General features: G+C 44.5%; 1 protein-coding gene across 1 annotated transcript in view; it reads left to right on the forward strand.

Moving 5' to 3' along the window:
- The window catches only part of Cidea (cell death inducing DFFA like effector a), a 25029-nt gene extending 6971 nt beyond the window's left edge, over nucleotides 1-18058 (forward strand). The window contains exons 2-5 of the mRNA XM_008834698.3: nucleotides 5692-5836; nucleotides 6994-7140; nucleotides 15498-15679; nucleotides 17604-18058. Coding sequence (XP_008832920.2) covers nucleotides 5692-5836; nucleotides 6994-7140; nucleotides 15498-15679; nucleotides 17604-17745 — 616 coding nt within the window. The 3' untranslated portion in view covers nucleotides 17746-18058. The remainder of the gene's footprint in view (nucleotides 1-5691; nucleotides 5837-6993; nucleotides 7141-15497; nucleotides 15680-17603) is intronic.
- The last annotated feature ends 4115 nt before the right edge of the window (nucleotides 18059-22173 follow it).

A 22173-nucleotide genomic window follows, 5' to 3' on the forward strand; every position in this document is an offset into this window, starting at 1 on the left:
ACTGGAGAGAGGGCCTGGGTTCAGTTCCCAGCACCCATATGGCAGCTAATAACCATCCACAACTCCAGTTCTAGGGAATCCCACATCTTATTCTGACCTCTGAGGGCATTGCACAACAGGTACACTTAGATGGGTTCAAAACACTCATTATACATGAAAAATTTAAAAACTCATCAAATTATGAGTTCACAGAAGCCTAAAAAGGCATTTTATTAATTTATAACCCCTTAAAGTCTAAAATATGCCCTTGTCTTTGGCAAAGTTTTAAATTTATTTTTTAATTGAAGTTTTACAATTTTCATATATTATAATTTGATGGATTTAGAGCCTTTCCCCGTCCACATCTCCCCTTATTGCCCCCTACCTAGTTTAATGTACATTGTTATATGAATAAGGCCTAGAGACTTTAAGTTGTGTCCCCAAATGTCTTTCAGTGTGGGTCTATCCACTGGGTCCTGGTTAACCTACCAAGAGTCCCATTCCTGTAAGAGACCATCTCTCCCTCTCCCAGAAGTCATCAGTTGCCAAATTTTCCATAGGTTGGGTTGGGGTTTCTTAACTCATTTCCGCATGTCTATGCTGGGATTTTGTCTGATTTGCGCTTGCATGGGACTTGTGCACGCTGTCACTATTGCTGTGAGTTCATATGAGTAACTGACCAGTTGTCTGGAAGACTCTTGTTTCCTGTGGTCATCCACCGCCTCCGAGTCTTTCTACCCCTTCTTCTACAATGCTCAAACCAGGCTTTTAAAAATAATTTTATTTATTTATTTTTATTTTATGTGAGTGTTTTGCCTGCATGAATGTAAGTAGACCACATGCAGTGCCTGCAGAGGCCAGAAGAGAGGGTCAGATCCCCTGAAACTGGAGCTACAGATGATTGTTAACCACCATGTGGGTATCGGGAACTGAACCCTAGTCCTCAGCAAGAGCAGTCAGTGCTCTTAACCACTGGGCCATCTCTCTGGTTCCAAGACAGGTTTGGGTTTTTGTTTTTTGTTTTTTGTTTTGTTTTGTTTTGTTTTGTTTTTGTTTTGTCTGTTTGAGACAGGGTCTCCCTGTAGCCCCAGCTGGCCTGGACTCACTATGTAGATCAGGCTGGCCTTGATCTCACAGAGATCCTCCTGCCTCTGCCTCCCAAGTACTGAGATTAAAGGCATATGCCACTACACCCAGTTTAAGACAGGGTTTTGAGATAAGGTCTTTCACTAGGATCTGGGGCTCATTGATTAGCCAAGGCTGGGCAGCAGTGAGCCTTAAGGATCTACCTGTTTCTGCTTTCCCAGCACTGGGATTGTAAACATGAACCACCATGCTTTGCTTTTTACTTGGGTTCTAAGGCTCTAACTCAGGTTCTCATGCTTATGCAGGAAGCTTTTTTTACTAATTGAGCCATCTCCCCAGATGATTTTAAGGCACATTAGGGCACTTGTCCTTATAGGAATGACTGGGATTTGATTTCCATGTGTCAGTGATGTGTGTGTGTGTGTGTGTGTGTGTGTGTGTGTGTGTGTGAGAGAGAGAGAGAGAGAGAGAGAGAGATGGGTCTTATCTCCAGCAATGAGCCAGTTCTTGGTTAGGAAATACTTTAACTAAGAACAAAGGATTGCTTGTCCTTCTGTACCCAAGAGAGGTAAGGAGGACCACAGTGATTGCCAGCCCCTGTCTTAAAGACAATGGGAACTTTTGAATACTTCAGCTGGGCCAAGTCACTGGGGTGGTGCTTGGGAAGTCCTAAGAGTCTTTTTACAGTAAGGAGACCTAGGGCCACAGCTAACTAGGTCAAAGATAGGCCTTCTACTGCTAGGGCTGAGACCTGGCATTTGAAGACATGGGTCTGTGTTCTTTTCCTCTGGCTTCATCCTGGCATGTTTTTGACTCAGCAAATAGGTGGCATTGCAGTGGAATGGGGTGGGCTGGGTTCTATGGGAAGGCAGAAAATGCACAAGCAGACTCTGGACTCTGCAAACAGGTTTCAGAGGCTTCTTGGGTAATAACAGCATTCTGGGGTAAGAGTCAACCCCCATTCAAGGAGACTCCCATTCAAGGAGAGGCTCCCATTCTGTGGGAAGGAGTTAACCTGATAGAGGAGACACCACAGTAAGAAAGTTGGAGAGTCAGGTGTGGTGGCACCACTGTATAACTGCAGCACATAGGAGAAGAAGCAGGAAGGTCATGAATTCATAGCCAGTGAGGGGTATATAGTGAGGCCCTGACTCAAAATGCTTCCTCTCTCCTCTGCCCCCCAAAACGTTGGTTCTGTATTGAAGCTCTGTCACTGCTTAAATGCTGCTTAAGTGACCTTAGCTGTCTACTGTCCCTAAGCCTCAGTCTAACTAATCAGTGTGACTGATCTCATGAGTTACTGTGTGCTAATGTACACAGGTGTTTGACCTCATGTAGAACTCATGACTGTCTTTCCTCCTTCTTTGTGAGGACTTGGTTAAAGTTTCACCCTGTGAGTATGTTAAAAACAAAGTGGGGTTCTGACTAGGAAGCATAAAGCTGGCAGGTCCTGCCCCCCTCCCTGCCTTCCTGGTCTCCAGGTGCAAGTGTGTACATGAATTCTGCCCTGGTGTTAGCTCAGTGGCATGTGAACACCTTGTTCCTTGGGTTGTATAACAGAAACCTGGTGCAACTCCTCCAAATCAAGGCAGAAGTTCAGGAATTACATGCCAGGACCCCTGCTGCACGGGACCCATCTGGATCTCTGGTCAAAACTCCAAGGTCATTCCAGTAGGTGACCCAGGTTGGGGACCCCTAACCTATCACATTCCCCTCAGCTTTGCCTCACTGGAAACATATTGTGAGCACCTTTGTCCACCTGAAAGGGAAAGGGATTGAGGGTGTGAATGCAAAACTGTGGTGCTTTCAACTGTAAAGCTCCACTTCGGGATGCTCCAGGCTACTTTCCACTGCTTGGAATTTGATGTTCCCCTACCAAACAGAAGCTCTTGGCTTTAGATAAATCTCATCCTATCTCTTTCCTTTATCACTTTGGATGATGTTGAGAAACCATGTTGAACCTCAGTTTTTTCATCTGAGAAATGGAGTGTAATGGTATGATGACAATAGTTGGTATAGTTAAAATTGGTGACCACGGCAAGAGATGAGAGGCAGGCTGTATGAAGTCCTGGTGAGGCTGGCTATATATACTTCAGACCAAAGTTCTTTTTAACAGTCTAGGGCTGATTCCTGAATGCCCATTTGTTAGTGGGGCTGAAGGAGGAAGGGAGAAAGCAGGGGGTGGGGGGAGAAGAAAAAGAGGGGTAGATATTAGCAATCAGTCTTCTTCATCATGAACTTCCTGACACTGATCCAGATATAGCATGAACTTGACAGGTTTTGAGATTCATTAATATCTACCATCACTTTCCATCTAACAGATTTATATGATAAATCATTGAATTTTTACTTATATTTATTAGTAGAGATTCAAGTTAGACAACAACATGTATTTAAAACTTATGTGCCTAGCACTAAGCTAGGTATTATAGGAAATATAACAGGAAGATCTATCTTTGTGGGGCTAGGAGGAGCTCAGTTGGTAGTTTGCCTGGCATACCTGAACCCCTGATCTGATCCTCAACACTGTATAAAGTCTGGTGTGTTGGTGAATGCCTATAATCCCAGCCTCTCAGAGTTCAAGGTTATTCTTGGCTTCAAAGTAAATTTGAGGCCAGCCTGGGCTACATGAGACCCTGACTTGGAAAAAAAGTTTTTTTTTTTCCTTAAGGAAATTCCCATATAATTGGGAATATAGAGCTAAGTGACAGGTAGTGGGCAATGACAGTCAGAACAGATATCCTTTGGGACTTTAGTCCCAGGAGAGTCAATCTAAACAAATTCCCATCAGAAAGCAGTTACATGCTCACTTTGTATCCTTCAGATTGTCCTGAAAATAAAGCCCTTCTTTCATTATTCTGAGTGTTTCTGTCCAAGTATTTGTCCCAATAGTCAAGCACTCTCTTAGCACTCAAAATATGTGGGCCCTGTCCTGGGTATGGGACACTAGAGCATACAAGGACTGGTCTCTCAGGGCCTGGGGGCCACTAGTTACAGTACCTGTTGCCAGAGCCAGACAGAAACATTGCTTATTTGTTCTGTTACTTGTAATCATTTATTTACAGATCCAAAGCCTGTATTAAGACTCTTTATGTGTTACTCAAATGATCTTCAAAGAGTCTTGGCCACTGAGGGATGACAGCAAGGCACATCTGTCACCCTCCTGGAATTATTTTTAAGTACCGTCTTAATACTTTTCTTCCTAAGATCATCTCTCTATTTTCTTAAACAGGGTCTTGTTTTTGTTTAAAAGCATGCAGTAGTATGTCCAAGGTAGTTTAGCATTCTTTCCTGACTACCAAAGCTTCCTGTGTTTACTAACATGCAGACTTAGTTTACATATTAGTTACTTAGCTCGAAGCACCTAGCTGGTTAGCAAAAGTGATGGCAGGTGCCTGGGGCCAAATCAGAAGCTCAAGGCCATCCTTAGCTGAACTGAGTTCCCAGCCCCTCAGCCAAGGTTTTGAAGTTAGAATCAACAGAACTACTATCACAACTGTCATTGGAAGAACACAAAGGAAAGAATTTTAAGTAGGTCACAGGAGACTTTGGAGTTAGGTTTTACATTTTCCAAATAATTAAAACTATGTACCTAACACTAAACTATGTTAAAACATTGGGAGTTCAAGGCCAGTCTAGACTATATGAGACCCTATCTCAAAAAATAAAAATAAAAACATCCGGGTGTGGTACTACACTCTTTTAATCCCAGCACTAGGAAGCAGAGGCAGGCAGGTCTCTGTGAGTTCAAGGCCAGTCTGGTGTACATAGTGATTTCCAGGCCAGCCAAGGCTACATAATGAGGCCATCTCAAAAAATAAAATAAAAATTTTGAAAAACCCCAAACTTGAATTATATTCCTGAAAGTTGAGTTAAATGTTAAACAAACAAAAAAGAAACCAAAATATGTTTTTCCTAAGTGCTGAAGTAGTAAGCATCTTTGTTCTTTCTCATCCATAATACTTTTGTGTAGTTTCCAGTTAACTAGCATTGAATAGCCAAGGGCCGGGGCCATTTCCCCCAGAAAACGTTTTGTGCCTTGGTGATGCTGTAGCTCTGTCCCTGGTCCATGCTGGTGTGATTTTAGGGTATACTGTTTAATGTTTCATTCATAAAGTTCTGCCTCAGCCATAGTCCGTGACTTAGCCTTTGTTTTGAAAAAGAGAGGTTAAGATTTTTAATGGGCCCATCTCTTAAGAAACCTGAGAAAAAGATTATATTAAATACTATTTATAATTTCTAGGATTACCCACTAATTTGGACATCAAAAAAGAATAATCCTGTGTGTGTGCCATTTTAAGAGTTTTAACATAGCTTAGTGTTAGGTATACTAACACTTACTGCCTACATACAGGCAATACATGCATACACATAAAATCAAAATAATAATTATAAAAAAATCCTGTCTGAAACTGGATGTGGTGGTGTACACTTTTAATCCATCACTTGGGAGGCAGAGGCAAGTGGATCTCTGTGAGTTCAAGGCCAGCCTGGTCTACATAGTGCGTTCCACGCCAGCTGGGGCCACAGGGGGGAAAGAAAAAAACCAAGCAAACAACAACAACAAAAACCCACCCTGTCTGAAAGTAACAGCAAGGATGGTCTTCCCTTGTGCCTCCTTCACAGGCCTCTGACATTCATGGGATCACAAACTAAGAAAGTCCTGCTGACCCCCCTTATACCATCAGCTCGCCCTTTTCGAGTCTCAAACCATGACCGAAGCAGCCGGCGTGGGGTGATGGCCAGCAGCCTGCAGGAACTCATCAGCAAGGTATGTGGCCACCACCATTCATGGCCTCAGCAAGCTTGGGGTCACAGCCAGCACCAAGATAGAAGGGTCCAGAAAGACAGCAAGTCAAACCTGTCAGTCTCTCTCTGTTGGCTTGAGGGGAGATGTGAAGGGAGAGTGGGTGAAAGATGGCTTGAAGTCTGCCTCATGGAAGACTGTAGTGCAGAGAGGACCATCTAAAAAGCAGCCATGGACCAAAAACATAGTGTTGTTTCTTTGACAAGGGAAAACACAGAGGCTTAGGAAATCTGGCCAGGGTAGGGTTAATCCTCAATCTAAAACAGTGCTGCCAGTCACAAATAAGGAAGAATTCTAGGCTCTCAGAGAGTCCTAACTCAGAGATGCCTACAGGAGTGAGAAACAGCATCCAGCACCGGCCTCTAAAGCAAGAGGTGTCCGGGTGTGCCACATGAGACCATGGCTCTTAAAGTACAGAATGTAGATTGTTCTGCTTATTCATAGGTAATGGGCAATCATAGAAATTCTGAATATGCAATCACTTAGCCCATCTCTTAAGAAGATAGGCCCCTTAAAATAAAAAAATCTTAATTGGGGCTGGAGAGATGACTCAGCAGTTAAGAACACTGGTTGTTCTTGCAGAAGACCCAGGTTTGAATCCTAGCACCTACATGGCAGCTAACAACTGTCCTTAACTCCAGTCCCAGGGGCATTGCACAACATGGGTGCACTTACCTACATGCAGGCAATACAAGCATACACATAAAATAAAAATAATACAATATTGAAAAAAAATGGGGCTGGAAAGATGGTTCAGCAGTTAAGAGCACTGACTGTTCTTGCAGAGGACCCAGGTTCGATTCCCAGCACCCACATGGCGGCTACGAACCATCCTTAACTCCAGTTCCAGGGGAATCCAAAGCCCTCTTCTGACCTCTGTGGCATTGCACGACATGGGTGCACTCACTTACATGCAGGCAATACACTCATACACATAAAATAAAAAATAATAAATAATTTTTTTAAAATCTTAATCTTTTTTCTGAGTATAGGCTGAATGATAAGTACCAATCAAATTCACCAAATCAACCAACCCTTCTGAGACTTTATCTTAAATGTGGTAGATGGCCCAATGCAAATCACCCCCTTCATCTTGTTTCTCTGCTCCATTACAAACCTAGACTCTGGATGTCCTGGTCATCACGGCTGGATTGGTCACGCTGGTACTGGAGGAGGATGGCACTGTGGTAGACACAGAAGAGTTTTTTCAGACCTTAGGGGACAACACACATTTCATGATCTTGGAAAAAGGACAAAAGTGGACACCGGTAAGCACCATCTTGTTATACAAATAATAACTGGGTAGAAGTCCCACCTACGAATACACTGTCCAGTTTAGTGTTGATGTAGCCACCCTTATTATATACTTTATATATTCACCTAACAGCTGTACCCACAAGTCTCAAAAGGATTCTTAAGTGTTTCTAGGAAATGTGGAGTCTCTAAATTTGGACTATATGATTTAAAACAAATAATTTCGAAGAATAGGCTTTGACTAGTGAGTAAAGTAGTCAGCAGATCGTCACTGTCCTAATCCTTAGGAAGCTAGACAAGCTGGCACGGCCAACTGGGTATGTGAATTCGTGAGTGTGTGTGTGTGTGTGTGTGTGTGTGTGTGTGTGTGTGCTAACATTTTGTCACTATAATAAAACACTTGAGACAACTTATGAAGAAGAAAAGTTGGGGCTGAAGAGATGGGTCAGTGGTTAACAGCACTGTCTGCTCTTGCAGAGAACCTGGGTTCGATTCTCAGCACCTACATGGTGGCTAACAACTGTCTGTAACTCCAGTTCCAGAGGAATTCAACATCCTCTTCTGACCTCTTTGGGCACTGCATGACATGGGTGCACTTATATACATTCAGGCAATATACTCATACACAAATAAAAAATAAGAATAATATATTAAAAAATGAAGAAAGGTTTGTCTCAGTGTTGGAGGGTCCAGTCCATGATCAACATGCCTCTTGGTTTGGGGCCTGTGATGAGGCAGCACATCCTTGAAGGAGCAAGTGGTAGGAAAACCTGCATATACAGGAGCGAGGGAGTAAAGAGAGAAATTAAGAGATGGGGCCCCATAGTCCTCTTTTAACATTTTTAAGATTAAGACAAGCTTTCTTATCCTCCTACAAACTGATATTTAAGGGGCTGAAGAGATGACTTGGTGGTTAAGAGCACTGGCTGCTCTTGCAGAGGACCTGGGTTCAATTTCAGCCCCCACATGGCAGCTAATAGCTGTCTGTGACTCCAGTTCCAGGGGATCTGATGCCCTCTTCTGGTCTCTGCAAGCATTGCACACATATGGTGTACCTACAGACATCTAGGGAAGATGTTCATACACATAAAATAAGAACAAATAAAAAAATTAAATCTTTTATTATTTTTAATTTTTTTATATTTATTTATTATTTTTATTTATGTGTATGTGTGTATTGCCTGCATATAGGTAAGTGCAGTGCCCGTGGAGGACAGAAGAGGCTGTCAGAGCCCCTGGAACTGGAGTTACAGACAGCTGTTAGCTGCCATGTGGGTGCTGGGATTCGAACATGGGTCTTCTGCAAGAACAACCAGTGTTCTTAACCGCTGAACCATCTCTCCAGCCCCTTATTTATTATTTTTATTTTATGCATATATACATGCATTGCCTGCATATAGGTAAGTGCACCCATGTTGTGCAATGCCCACGGAGGACAGAAGAGACTGTCAGATCCCCTGGAACTGGAGTTACACATAGTTGTTAGCCCCATGTGGGTGCTGAGAATTGAACCCAGGTTCTCTGCAAGAGCAGTCAGTGCTCTTAACCACTGAGCAATCTCTCCAGCCCCTACATCAAATTCTTAAAAAAAACAAAGTCAAAGCATAGCTTATGACCAAGGAGCACCATCCCTAGGCATATGCCCCTGGAACATTCTGGCACCTGTCAGCAGATGTCTATCAGAGCATCATGTCACCTTTGTGAGTGGCATTTAATACTAGAAACAAACCATATGTCTATTGCACGTAACTGGGGATGTGCATCACCCATTAGAGATTTCTGTGTAAATTCACATAGGTTGCTAAGCTGTTTCACGTTTACTGAATGAAATGCTTCAACTGTGAAGATGCATGAACTACACTCGTGCACATAAATCTCATGACTACTTAGTAAAGAGAGCACAGAATAGTGCACTGGACAACTTGTCCTCAAACTTTTTGATCTCAGGATTCCTTTACACTCAAAAAGTAATGAAGACCTCAAACCAGACAATGACAGCTTCTTTATTATTATTATATATATATATATTTTATTTTTTAGAAGCATTTCATTACAGCTTTAACATACTCAATAACAATTTATTTCCTTTCTAATAAATAATCTCTGTTGGTATCGGAAAAAAAAAAGTAATGAGGACTCCAAATACCTTTTGTTTACATGGGTCACATCAATGTGGTCATAGATATAGTGATTGGTTCTTACCTGGGGTTGTTTTGCCCTTGGGTGACATCTGGTAATGTGTGAAGACATTTTAGAACATTACAGCTGGGGCAGAGGAGATTACTGTTAGCATTTAACAGGGAACACCTCTGAGATAAAGAATTACCCAGCTCTGCTGGGCGTGGTGGCACACGCCTTTAATCCCAGCACTCGGGAGGCAGAGGCATGCAGATCTCTGTGAGTTCAAGGCCAGCCTGGTCTACATAGTGAGTTCCAGGACAGCTGGGGCTACAGGGAGACCCTGTCTCAAAAAGACAAAAAAAAAAAAACCAATTACCTAGCTCCAAAGGCCAACTGTGCCAAGGTTGAGAAACTAAAAGCCATAAATACAGACATTTGCCATATTCAAAATTAAACTGAGAAATTAAATAATATTTATTGATTCATTAATAACCCAGTAAAGGTTAACTTGAACCACACATTTTAATAAGAAAATCAATATTTTCTTCTTTTGGGGTTTTTTTTTTTTTTTTTTTTTTTTTTTTTTTTTTTCTCCCTGTAACTCCATCTGGCCTGAAACTTGCTATGTAGAGGAGGCTGGCCTTGACCTCACAGAGCTCTGAAAGCTCTGCCTGCTTCTGCCTCCCAAGTACTGGGATTAAAGGTGTGCGCCGCCAAGCGTGACTAATATTTTCTTTTCTTTTTTTTGGGGTGGGGTGGGTTGAGATAAAGTCTCCCTGTAGCTCCAGCTGACCTGGAACTTGCTATGTAGATCAGGCTGATCTTGGTCTTACAGAGATCAAATGCTGAGATCAAAGGTGTGCACAACCAATACCCGGATTTTGTTTTTTAAGAGTGCTCTCTTTAATGTCTAGAATACCCTTAAATCTCAGATATATGTCTGTGTTTGGTCTGCTGTAATGTATCGTTTTGATGGACATTTGAAGAAAACTTGGTCTGGCTGCAGATATATAGGTGGAGAGGAAAGGAGGGATGGTAGCAGGCTTCACATATCAGTTAGGGTACTCTGCTTCAATATTATGCCAAAAGCCAACAGATGCTGGGTTCAGGAAGCCTAACTGCAGTGGAGAATCTGAGGTCCCACTTACATTGGTCATTCTGTCACACTGAGTCCTTTGGTCTGTCTTACATTTTGAAAGGATTATTCCCCACAGTGATTTTAAACACTTGGTCATTTAGAAAATATTGATTTGGAGCTGAGGTATACTTTAGCGATAGTACTTGGCATGCACAAAGCCCTGGGTTGAATTCCCAGCCCCCAAAGGAAAACACCAGAGGGCCAGGCATGGTGGTGTATGCCTTTGATCGCAGCACTCAGGAGGCAGAGATCTCTGTGAGGTCGAGTTCAGCCTGGTCTACATAGGGAGCTCTAGGCCAGCTGGAGCTACAGGGAGACCCTGTCTCAAAAAGATCAAAAAGAAAAGAAAAGAAAAACAATAGAAAAAGAAATGAAAGAAAGGAAATGTAGACTCATTAAGTCATGAGTGTTTCCCAAATATACTATAGAAAACCACCACTTCTGAGAACAGAAAAGAAAAAAAGTCTTTAATGTTTATTATGAAAAAGTTTTTTATGGAGCTGGAGCTCAGTGGTTAAGAGCTCTGGCTCTTCTTACAGAGGACCTGGGTTCAAATCCCAGCACCCACATGATAGCTAAGAATTGTCCGTAACTCCAGTTCCAGGGGATCTGATTCTCTCTTCTGACTTCTGAGGGCATTTCACAACACAGGTGCACTTACATACATACAGGTAATATACTCATACACATAAAATAAAAATAAAAAACAAAATTTAAAAGAAAAAGTTTTTTTATATTTTTTAATTTAGCGTGTGTATGAGTGTTTTGCCTGCATGTCTTCAAATGCACCGTGTTCATGCAATGCGTGCAGAGGCCAAAAGAAGGCATCAGATCCCCTGGAACTGGAGTTATAGATGGTTGTTAGCCACTATGTGGGTGCTGGGAACCAAACCTGGGTCTTCTGCAAGAGAAACAAGTGCTTTTATCCACTGAGTCATCTCTCTAGCCCCTTATTATGGAAAGTTTTAACCCTTGGGATTGATCCTCTAACTATCTCTAGACCACTGTGAGAACCTCTGCATTAAACTATTTCTAGATAATTAAAAATATGCAAAATTAGCAATGTATTGTTTAAGAGAAAGATACATAGCCAAGATGGTTTCCTCCAGAGAAGAGGCCGTGGTATAAGGAAAGAGACATGCCACAGGACCCCGGTGGTACATAATATTTTCTTTTGTCTTATTTTTACACATACACACACATATAATTTTTCTGAGAGTAAAAACAAAGATTTAAAAAGCAAAACAAAACTACTTGCCAGGCATGGTGGCACACACCTTTAATCCCAACATTTGGGAGGCAGAGGCAGGCTACAGAAGAGACCCTGTCTCAAAAAGACCAAAAACAAACAAACAAACAAACAAAAAACCTTTGGCTGTATTTGGCTGTACCAGTTCATTTCTGGGCTCTTGTTTGGTTGTTTGCGGTTCTGGGGAGTGCTAGGCATGGCTTCCCACAGGCCATTTTCCTGTAGGGTTGAGATAGTGACTCCCTGTCAAGTAGGATCTCACCTCAAGGAGAAGTGCAATCCCAGAGGCTTTTTGACTGGGACAAGAACTTCAGCAGCCACCAGATGTCTCCCTTTCTCAGTCTCTGTGAGAAACTGCTCCTGGCGCCACCCTTGAAGAAGGCAGGCCCAGTCATGTCTTTCCTTTGCTGCAGATGGGTTATAGAAGCCTTCCTGCTCAGGTGCGAGGTCCCTGTGCTTAGCCTTGAGATGGTGTGTTGGTTTAACACCAAGACTAAAGGGAGCCATTCAGGTACTGCCAGATAAACTTGAAAAACCAGAAAGATAAGACGGTGAAAAAGAGCTGTGGGAAGATGGGAGCTGAAAACCCTTTGATGCCCTAGTAAATACTGTTTGATAATAGATAGTTGGTACAGGAGTGGTACAGCCTTTTGTACACTGGACCCTAGGTAACAACCAGAATCACTTGTCATGTATAATCTGTGTGGTAGACAGAGGGGGACACCAACAGTGGCTACTAGGAAGAAGGGCTGGTACATTTCAAGGAAGTTTATGTTTTAATTTCAAATATATTTAAGTGTCCTCATATATAACATCGACGGTTTCAAGTACACCCAACCAGTTTCAAGTACTCCCAAACCCAAAGGTCCCTGAGGCATGAGAACACTTTCATCATCTAAACTTGACCCTGTACAGTGGGGCCTGTGTGTGACACAAACCACTTACTTAGGAGAACAGCTCATAAGCCAGGATTAGCTTTTCTGCCCCCAAGGCTGGAGATTGAACTTGAACCTAGAGCCTTGCACATGCTAGGCAAGTATTCTACCACTGAGCCACATCCCCAGCCCCAGCATTTGCATCTTGGGACCTCTTTCTTCTCTCATTTTTTAAATGCTTGCTGTAGACAGGAGGAGTCTGTTACAAAGCTATTTATAAACCCAGGTGTGTATGTCCTTCCCAACCTGAAGGATCGATCACCTGGTGTCCCTCGCAGAGTGGATTCTGTGTCTACTGTTCCCACAGAGGTATCCTTCCTCCTTGGCTACCCTGAGAGAGGCCTGTTCCACCTATTCCACAAGCCTTGTAGTTCTGGCATTTTTTTCCTCAGAGCTGCTTGTGAAATAGAAATAGTACTTCCTACTCCTCCATGACTGTGACAGTTATGAGGAGGCTCTCTGTGTCACCACATGCTCCAGGGTAGCCTCAGGGTCCAGTGCAAACAAACAAACAAGCCCCGGCATCCTGAGGCAGGAGCACTGCCATACACTGGACACTGGATCAAAGCCAAAAAACTTGTCCTGAGACATTAAACTGGGAGTTGATGAGGGAAGAGCCCTTGGTTCTGTATTTAGACATAGCTGTAGTATAACATGGTGGCCTACTAAAAATGTTACTGGAATAATTATCAGCTACTGTTTAGGAGACTCTAGCGCTGGCAGAACTCCAGATCATGCAGTTTGAATATCCTGTGATAAAACACCATGACCAAAAAAATGTAACTTACTGAAGAAAAGAAGGGGATAGAGAAATCTCTCAGAGTGCTTACTGCTCTTGCAGAGGGCCTGGGTTCAACACCCAGCACCCACATCAGCTGCCTGTAACTCAGTTCTAAGGGATCTGACACCTTCTGACTACCATGGGCATCTGTGATGCACATAAACTCATGAAGAAACATACATATGCACATAAATATCTCTTTTTTGCTTTTTTTGTTTGTCTGTTTTGTCTTTTTGAGATAGGATCTCTCTGTAGTACCATCAGACCTGGAACTCACCATGTAGTCCAGGTTGGCCTCGATCTCATAGAGATCTCCTGCTTCTGCATCCCAAGTGCTGGAGATTAAAGGCACGCCATCATGCCTGTCCTACTTTTTTTTTTTTTTTTTTGGTCTTTTTGAGACAGGGTCTCCCTGTAGCCCCAGCTGGCCTGGAACTCACTATGTAGACCAGGCTGGCCTCACAGAGATCTGCCTGCCTCTGCCCCCCAAGTGCTGGGATTAAAGGCGTTTGCCACCACGCCTGGCCATAAATATCTTTTTTTTTCTTTTTTTTTTTTTTTTGCCTCAAACTACTTTTTATTTGCAACTACATGATTTCACATAATTCTTCTAAACAATGACATAAAATAAATTTCTTGTATGTAAATAACTTACATACTGTCCATAAAGTAAAAGCTCAAAGATACACAAACACATTGCCCACCCCTACAGTGTTTTTGTATCCAATAGAGTCAATGCATGATATATAAATACGAAGTCCAATATTAAAAACCTAGGCACTTGACTAATGTCCAAAGTGCATATATACTTTTTAAGAAAGATTATTCTCAATAACTTTTCTATAAAAATAAATTTGATGGTTTGGCCCATCTAACTTCACTACAAATATGAACTTTTAATGTGGAGTAAGGTATATTCTTCCTTTGTATCAACATGACATCAACACAATCAAAAGGAGTTAGTCAGGTGCTAACGTGAGGATTAATCCAATGATTTCCTTCACAATGCATTCCAGGAGGAGGTACCCATGTCACTGGAGTTGGGCGATTTGGTTTATTCTTTCTTCCTGGATTTGATAACCAAGTGGAACAGGAGGAGGGTAGTGACTCTGATGGCCATTCCCTAGGTACATTCCTGGCTTTTTTCTGGGCAAAAGGTGCCACATTGGAAGAGGTGGGAATATCAGTTCTGAAATCTGGTATAACAGGGCTTGCGGTTGCAGTCACCGAACTGGGGCTTCGCTTCCACTTCCTTACTTGGTTCTTCATCTGAGGAGGAGGATCCCGAATGATAATCTAAGGTAACCTTATCGAAGGCCCTGCTAACTTTCTTGGAGATCTCATCCTCATTTTCAAAGCCGGCAACGATGAATGTGTTGTTTTTCTCTCCATAACAACAGCTCACCCAGAGTGTGAGCTCCTTTGGCAAGCCCAGGTCACTGTACAAGATGCAACTGTTTTCACAGGCTTTTAGTACATCAGGATCAACTCTCTGAAACTCACAAATGCATCTGTAGGCCTGTCCTTTTGATGGTTTTTCTGGACACCAGTGATTTTTTATTTCTCTTCAAGCACTAGAGTCAATTTCTCAGCAAACCTCTCCACGGCCTCTTTTTTCAACTTACCGTGTTTTCAAACTAGCCTGGTGAAAAAGAAGACGACAGTAGGAGTTTCGTTCATCTTTCCCACCCACCGCTCCGGGGCTGCACCTCGAGTTCAGGAACTGGGGACCGGAGCTCCAGCGAGGGTATAGCTGCCATGTCGGCCCATAACTATCTTTTTTAAAAAGAATTTATTTTGGCTTATGGTAGCTCAGGAGGGAATAAGAGTCTATCATGGCAGGGAGGCAAGGCAGCAGACTTGGTGACAGGAGCAGGAAGCTCACAGCTTATATATTCAGAGTCAAACATGAAGTAGAGAGAGCAAACTGGAAGTAGGTGAGGCTGTGACCTCTTAAAGCCCACCCTCAGTGGTGTGCTTCCTCCAGCAAGGCTGAACCTTCTAAATTTGAAGACCATGACCTCCCTAAACAGCATCACCAACTGGAGACCAAGTGTTCAGATACTTGCATGATGGAGGTCATTTCTCATTCAAACTACCACACCTGGCTGTGAACTCTAAGTCTGTCCCTTGCTTCATTGCTCTAGGGTAGTAAATATGTTCCTGTCTGCAAGCAACCAAAGAAATCAGGAATAGCCAGAGTCACCTTTGACCTATATAGGCTGAATCCCAAGGACTTCCTCGGCTGCCTCAATGTGAAAGCCACTATGTACGAGATGTACTCAGTGTCCTATGATATCCGGTGCACAGGGTTCAAGGCCATATTGAGGTAACAGTCCAGGGGGTGCCTGTGGGGGTCTGGAAACAGGTGTGACACAGGTGACTCATTCCAACTTGTCCTCTGCCCCAGGCCCCAACCACAAGACCCCAGCTGGATCCATCCTTGTTAGGTGTGCTCTGATCCATGTGGTCTTTACCATTTTAACTCTTACAGTTTATATCTCACTGTTCAACTCTTAACAGACATATCAGAAAACACAAACTCCAGCTGGAGATATAGCTCAGGGGTAGAGCACCTTTTTAGCATGTGTGAGGTCTTAGGTTCAATCATCAGCTACACACACACACACACACACACACACACACACACAAACGCCAAAACAGATCCCCTCACACACTTCAAAGGCCATTAAACACTACATGGAAATAAACAGCGAAATCACAAACACGAAGTCAAACCAAACTCTGAGTTCTAAGCTCTGACCCCAGAAGCAAGCGCCATGGAGACTCTGGCCTGGTTTGGATAGTGACCAAATTGTGATGAACTCTTCTGCATGTATCTTCTATGTCACTGTTAACTGTCACCTGGCTGGAAATGCAGCCAGGTACATTCCTTGTCTGTGTAATGACAGAGTCCCATCATCCCAAAGGCTAGGCCAGTGCTACAGAGCTTTACCAGAGAGACGGTCTCGCTCTACCTCAGACCTCCTGTTTCTGTGAGGGTAACAGTATCCCTGAGACAAATCATCTTCAGTAGAGGAAAGGTTTGGTCTAGGGATGTAGCTGAGTTGGTAGAGTGCATGAACCCCTGGCTTTGATCTTTAGCACTATATAAACCAGGCATTGTGGTACACAGCTATTACCTCAGCACTTGGGAGGTAGAGGAACGAGTATCAGAAGTTCATGGTCATCTGTAGCTACATAGTGAGTTTGAGGCCAGCCTGAGCTACATGAGACTCTGTCTTTAAAAAAAAAATTTTTTTTTAATTTAAAAGAGAGAGGGGATAGGGGAAGAAGTTTGTTTGTGCTCATAGTTTTGGAACTAGGATCAACTGGCCCTGTTCTCTCTGCCTCTTGCTGGCCAGGAAGCAAAGACCTTCATTCCCCACAGAGTTTCCTTTATGGGCTGACATGGGGGAAACAAATAACTATTTTGTTTAGGGAAGCAGGAGAGTTACATCAGCTTCAAAAAGTAAAATGTCCTAATCACTTCCACAAGACAAATTCAGCCTCTTGTTAGAATTCTAGTAGTTCTTAGGACAACCCAGGCAGCCACATCCAGGGCGAAGCTTCCCAGGCCCTCCTGGGGAAGGGATGCTGTGGATAAGAGGGCTCTCCCAGCCTGACAGCTGGCCTCAGGTTTAGGGGTCCCCTCCCCAGGGACAGCGTGAGCCCTGGCTACATGTTTTGTTATGATCTTGTGCAAGCCACCATAAACCTTTGAGACCAGCAAAAAAAGGAAACTTAAAGCAAAGCTTTTGTTGTTGTTTCAATCTGAAAAATTACTGATTCAGTCGGGATTTCAGAGGCCAGGACAGGGTAAAATGTTCTCCCCCAGTAACAAACAAGCTGGACATTCAGCTGCGATCCACAGGCCAGACCAGAGGATCATTATTCCAGTTTTCGTCATAATCTTCCTCAGCCTGATCTCTTCCTTCACCCCGACCTAGGAGGCGGCAGCAGCAAGCCCCACACACTCACCTAAGTTCAGGAATGGAGGGGGCTCTATGGGACCCTTGAGTTCCTGCTTGGGCAGGCTTCTATCAACATGGCTGGTGATTACTGTGCCCCAGGAGGTGGTCTGGGTCAGCACTAGCAGCCCAACCAGGGAGCATGTAGGCACGTGTGCCCTGAGAGCATGCCCTCCATTCTGGAGCTGAGTTAGGTGGGATGGGATGAGGCCTTCCCACCGTTTTGGCTCTGGTCAGGCCAGAGTCCCAAGCCTGATGTATCTCCATCTTGCTCTGTTGCAGGAGTCTGCTGCGGTTTGTGTCCTATGCTGCTCAGGTGACCGGACAGTTCCTCATCTACTCAGGCACATACATGCTCCGAGCATTAGGGGATACAGAGGAGCAGCCATCTCCCAAGCCTTACACCAAGGCCTGGTTCATGTAGACAGGTTCATAGCTACAGAGGGCCCAGCAGCTTCTTGGCCCAGCACGCACCTTCCCATGTTAATTTACTACCCCGGCTTGTAGGCTGTGGATCACTTGTGTTCAGAAGGGATGCCCCAAATAGAAAGGGGCTTGGTGGTACATAGTGCAGGGCTAAGCAGCAGGATGGCCTCGAGGAGGAAGGAGCCACAGAGGGGCCTTCAAGGGCCAGAGGAAGGGACCAAGCAGATGTGTCTAGGAGCAGCATATGCAGATACATTAGAACATTTGGGTCCTTGCCTACTGCAATAAACCAATCACAAGACTCACTTGAATACATGCAGCGCTTTCTTGTGCCTCTTATCTCTCCAGAGACAACCACAGCTTCACACAGAACCAAAATTTAGCCAGAAAGATGCAGCAGATGTCATTGCTGTTCAGTCTTTATTAGTCTTGATGCAAAAGCAACAACATGTCACATAATCAGGGGTTTTGTTTGGTTTATTTTTTCCTTTGTGTGTGCGTGTGTGTGTGTATATACACATGTTCATATGTGTGAGTGCAGACACACATATACACGGCACATGTGTAGAGGTCAGAAGACAACCTCATTGTCAGTCCTCACCTCCTACCTTGTTTAGAAGCTACACAGGTCAGGCTAGGTCTCTCACACACTTCTGTCTCTACCATCCATCTGTTGTAGGAACACTGGGATTGTAGAAGACCTGAGCTACCACATCCAGCTTCACACTGGCTCTGAGGATCCAAACTCAGGTCTGAAAGGCTATATAACAAGTGCGTTACCCACTGAGCCACATCGAGCCATCTCTCTAGCCCCGCCCCTTAAGATTTTCTTTTAAATTTATTTGTATGTGTATGTGTGTTTTGCCTACATGTAAGAACACCACTTACAAGTGTAAGTATAGTCCCTATAGAAGCCAAAAGAGGGCATTGGATCCCCTGTAACTAAAAACCAGTTGTGAGCAGTCATGTGAGTGCTGAGAACCAAATCTGGGTCCTCTGCAAGAGTAGCCACTGCTCTTAACAACTGAGCCATCTTTCCAGCCCCTTCTCTTAAAAGTTTTTAATATGAATCCCTAAAGCATAAGGACCTACATAAAAGGCTTTCAGCTCATTTCAGCCTTTCTCTTATAAAGAAACAAAACTTCTGGAACTCAGGGTGGAAGCCATAGTACTAAGCAGATCCCTCGGTTGCCAAGGGTCAAGCTCTGCCTACCATTGGTCAGCTGAGGGGGAAGCATTGTGGGTTAGGGCTGGGATTCCAGCAGGGGCTTCTGCTGTGGCTCAGCAGGGTGCAGGTTCTCAGAAGACCCTGTGTGGAACATGTTTCTCTGCCTCCTGATACTTTCTTTGGAGGTAGCTTTGGCTTTGGGTGGTGCTGCTCAAAGGGCAGCCAAGTGTCACCTTCAGCTCTGCCATGTCTCCCCCAATCCTGTCATTACAGTAGGCAGCAGACTCCTCAGGGGAAATGGGGTACTGTTCCTAGAGTGAAGGAGAACAAATCTGGGGGAATAAACCTCTTCCTGTCAGCATTTGTGATTTCGCTGTTGAAAGCTGGTGCTCTAAGGCCTCTCTGCTTTTCTGGCAGCCAGTTCCAGTACTATGAACAGTCACAAAACCAGTGTCCTAACAGCCTAGAAGTCCCCCATCCCACCATCTTTGCCTTTCCTCTGCTCCCAGGGGTTTTGAGCTCCCACCCCCAACACACACACACACACACACACACACACACACACACACACACACAGATGGTAACAAACAACAACAACAACAAAAAACGGAGAGCATGCCTATGGGGGATGGAACTGTGTTCTTCCTGTGGGGTGCTGGGGACACAGGTAGGCTAGACAGGTAACATGTAGGTGTCACAAGTCTTTAGAGGGCTTAGAGCTACGGGTTGAAATTAGGGTACATCTACCTGTTCAGTCATCTCTTACTTAGCACCTTTTATGAGTTCCTACAGTGCTGGTCACAGAGTGCTATGTTGAAAAGGACAGACACTGTGTTACCTCATGGAGTTTACAAGCTGAGTTAGGGTTTAAAACACACAGATGGTACACTTCAGTCCCCCTGTCACAGACCTCACAGGCCTCACTGGGTCTGCCATGTATCCATACACGTGAGTGAGCACAAACATTGCACACAATTCTGCGTCCTCAAAAGCTGTTTTTCCTAGTGAAGGGAACAGGGACCATTAGTGTCGGTCCTCAGTTTCTGTTTCAGTTCTAGAAAGAGATGAGGCTGGAGATGGAGGAGCTTTTCAAGATATAACTTACGCAGCTCTGTCCATTTCAACCCTATAAAAGGAGCCGGGAGCCACCTTCTGCAACCGCCCCAAAATGGAAGGGGTGTGGCCAGGAGGGGTGGTGTTCTGAATTTCTTCAAGCTCCGCCTCCCCCTCTGCTGGACTTGCATCACTTCCCCCAAATCCTACCCTCTGGGAAGCCACTGCCTGGCTTCCAAAAAAGGAATTTTCACTCCAGTGCCTGATCCTGTTGAGTCAGCCCTGGCTCCACTGGCCTGTTGTCCTATCGCCAGCCTATCAGCAAGAGAAGCCCGTCCCTTTCCTCACCGGATGCAGGCTCCAAGGGAGACCTTGGGAGGGCTCTTCGGTTAGGAGGATCACCTGCTGCCAGAAATTTCTCTATAAGCAGGGGCCTGCCTTGCCCTGGTCTCCAGAACCCTGAGTTACTTAGGCGATCCTGGATGGAGCAGTTTCTCAGAGTCTCCCGGAATCTTTAGGGAAGGCTGGGGGACAGCTCCTAGCTGCACCCGGAAAGCCTATTGGGATGAAGCCACAAAGGTTGGTGGTGTCTTAGAGGCTGCACAGGGCTCTTTAAGGAGCCCTTGAAGCTGTGAGAGAGGGCAGTTAACTGTAACCCACTTATGGAAGGGTCTCAGCAATTATGCTGACTTGTCTCTGGTTCAAATTAGGGAAAGTGTATGCCAAATGTGCCACTTTCTCATTCTAATCAGTTTTTCTACACCCACCAACTCAGAGAGATGCAGTGGTGAGTGTCCCTGTTAAGGGCTGTGTGTCATAGATGGGGCCCAAGCTCAAGGTTACCATTTTGTTTGTGTCTAAAGTAATAATCCAGAAAAAAAGAAAGGTTCTCATGAACTCAGAGTTCATGGTCCTGCCACCACTGTGTCTCTTTTTCCAGACGCATAGAATAGGCACTCCACACCCGCTGTGGGTAGCCCCCAGAATACACACAGGGGTCTTAGCGCCTTTACCTTGTGATTAATGGGCCAGATCCAAGGCTTTCTGCCACAGCCTGGGTCAGCATGTCATCCAGGCCCTGAGAAAGTAGAATGAAGTGTTCCCCATGGGGGAACAGATGTCCCTGCCCAAGTCTCTTTACCTGTAAAATTAGAATTCAGCCTAGCAGATCCACGAATTCCATTCCTAACAAATTCATTCAGCACAAATTTTAAATATGTAAGCTCTGTGCTTTTGTTCAGTGGGCACGCTCTGTGGGCTACAGCTCTGCTGCCCTCTTATTATCTCCCTGTGGAAAGGGATTATTTCCTAACAGACCCATGGGCCCCCATTCAATAACACTTTTCAAGACCAGGAGCCTAAAAGTGAGATTCTATTCTATACTTCTTCCAGCTCACATGGCTACATACTTCATGCTTTTTCTTCTCTCCACTGTGGGGAGTGAAACCATGGGCCTCACATACCCTAGGCAAGAACTCCCCAGCTAAGTTACACCCCCAACCCTGCCTTATACTTTTCCTCTGGTGCCAAGAATCAAGCACATCCATACTCCAGAGATGTCCTGGGGCACAGGGACACAGTACAGGCTGACTGATCTCCCCAGAACCCTAGGCTGTAAAAATGTGGCTCTTCCAAACGAAAGCCCTGGCATGCTCTCAGTAAAGGGATTAGCCTCCACCACTGAGGATGACTGTTCTCAGCTAGGATCCTTCTCTCCTGCATTGACCTTCACATGCAAAGAAAACGGGTCAGCAGTCTTCTCCTTCTGCCACCTCCTCTAGAACTCCTGCTCCTTGCTACAACTATCTTCAGTTTTTCAAGGTGGCTCAGCCAGGTTCCAGAGTGAAGCGTGTGACCTGTGTGAGCCTGGCTGGTAGCTACACTCCAACCTCCTACAGCCCCGAGTGGAGTGCCAGCAGAAGAGTGGCTCCAGGAGCAAGAACATCGACACTCCAGGTTGCTCCAAGTCACTGCTTTTAGGAATAGGTGACTGTGGGGTCATTTCACAGGAGCGAACATCCCCTCCCATGTCAGAGCCCACCACTTATTTAAATTGTCTTGTCTACGAGCAACTTCTAAGTTGTACACAGTAGCATTGACCACTAGTCCCTACAAAACATCCCTGCAGTTCTCCAAGTCAAGCTCACCCTTCTTTGAAGAGTAACAGTCACTCAGTTCCACAGTGTCTATGCATCACATGACAGA

Source organism: Nannospalax galili, unplaced genomic scaffold (assembly GCF_000622305.1).
Source record: "Nannospalax galili isolate Female #2095 unplaced genomic scaffold, S.galili_v1.0 scaffold155, whole genome shotgun sequence".
NCBI lineage: Eukaryota > Metazoa > Chordata > Mammalia > Rodentia > Spalacidae > Nannospalax > Nannospalax galili.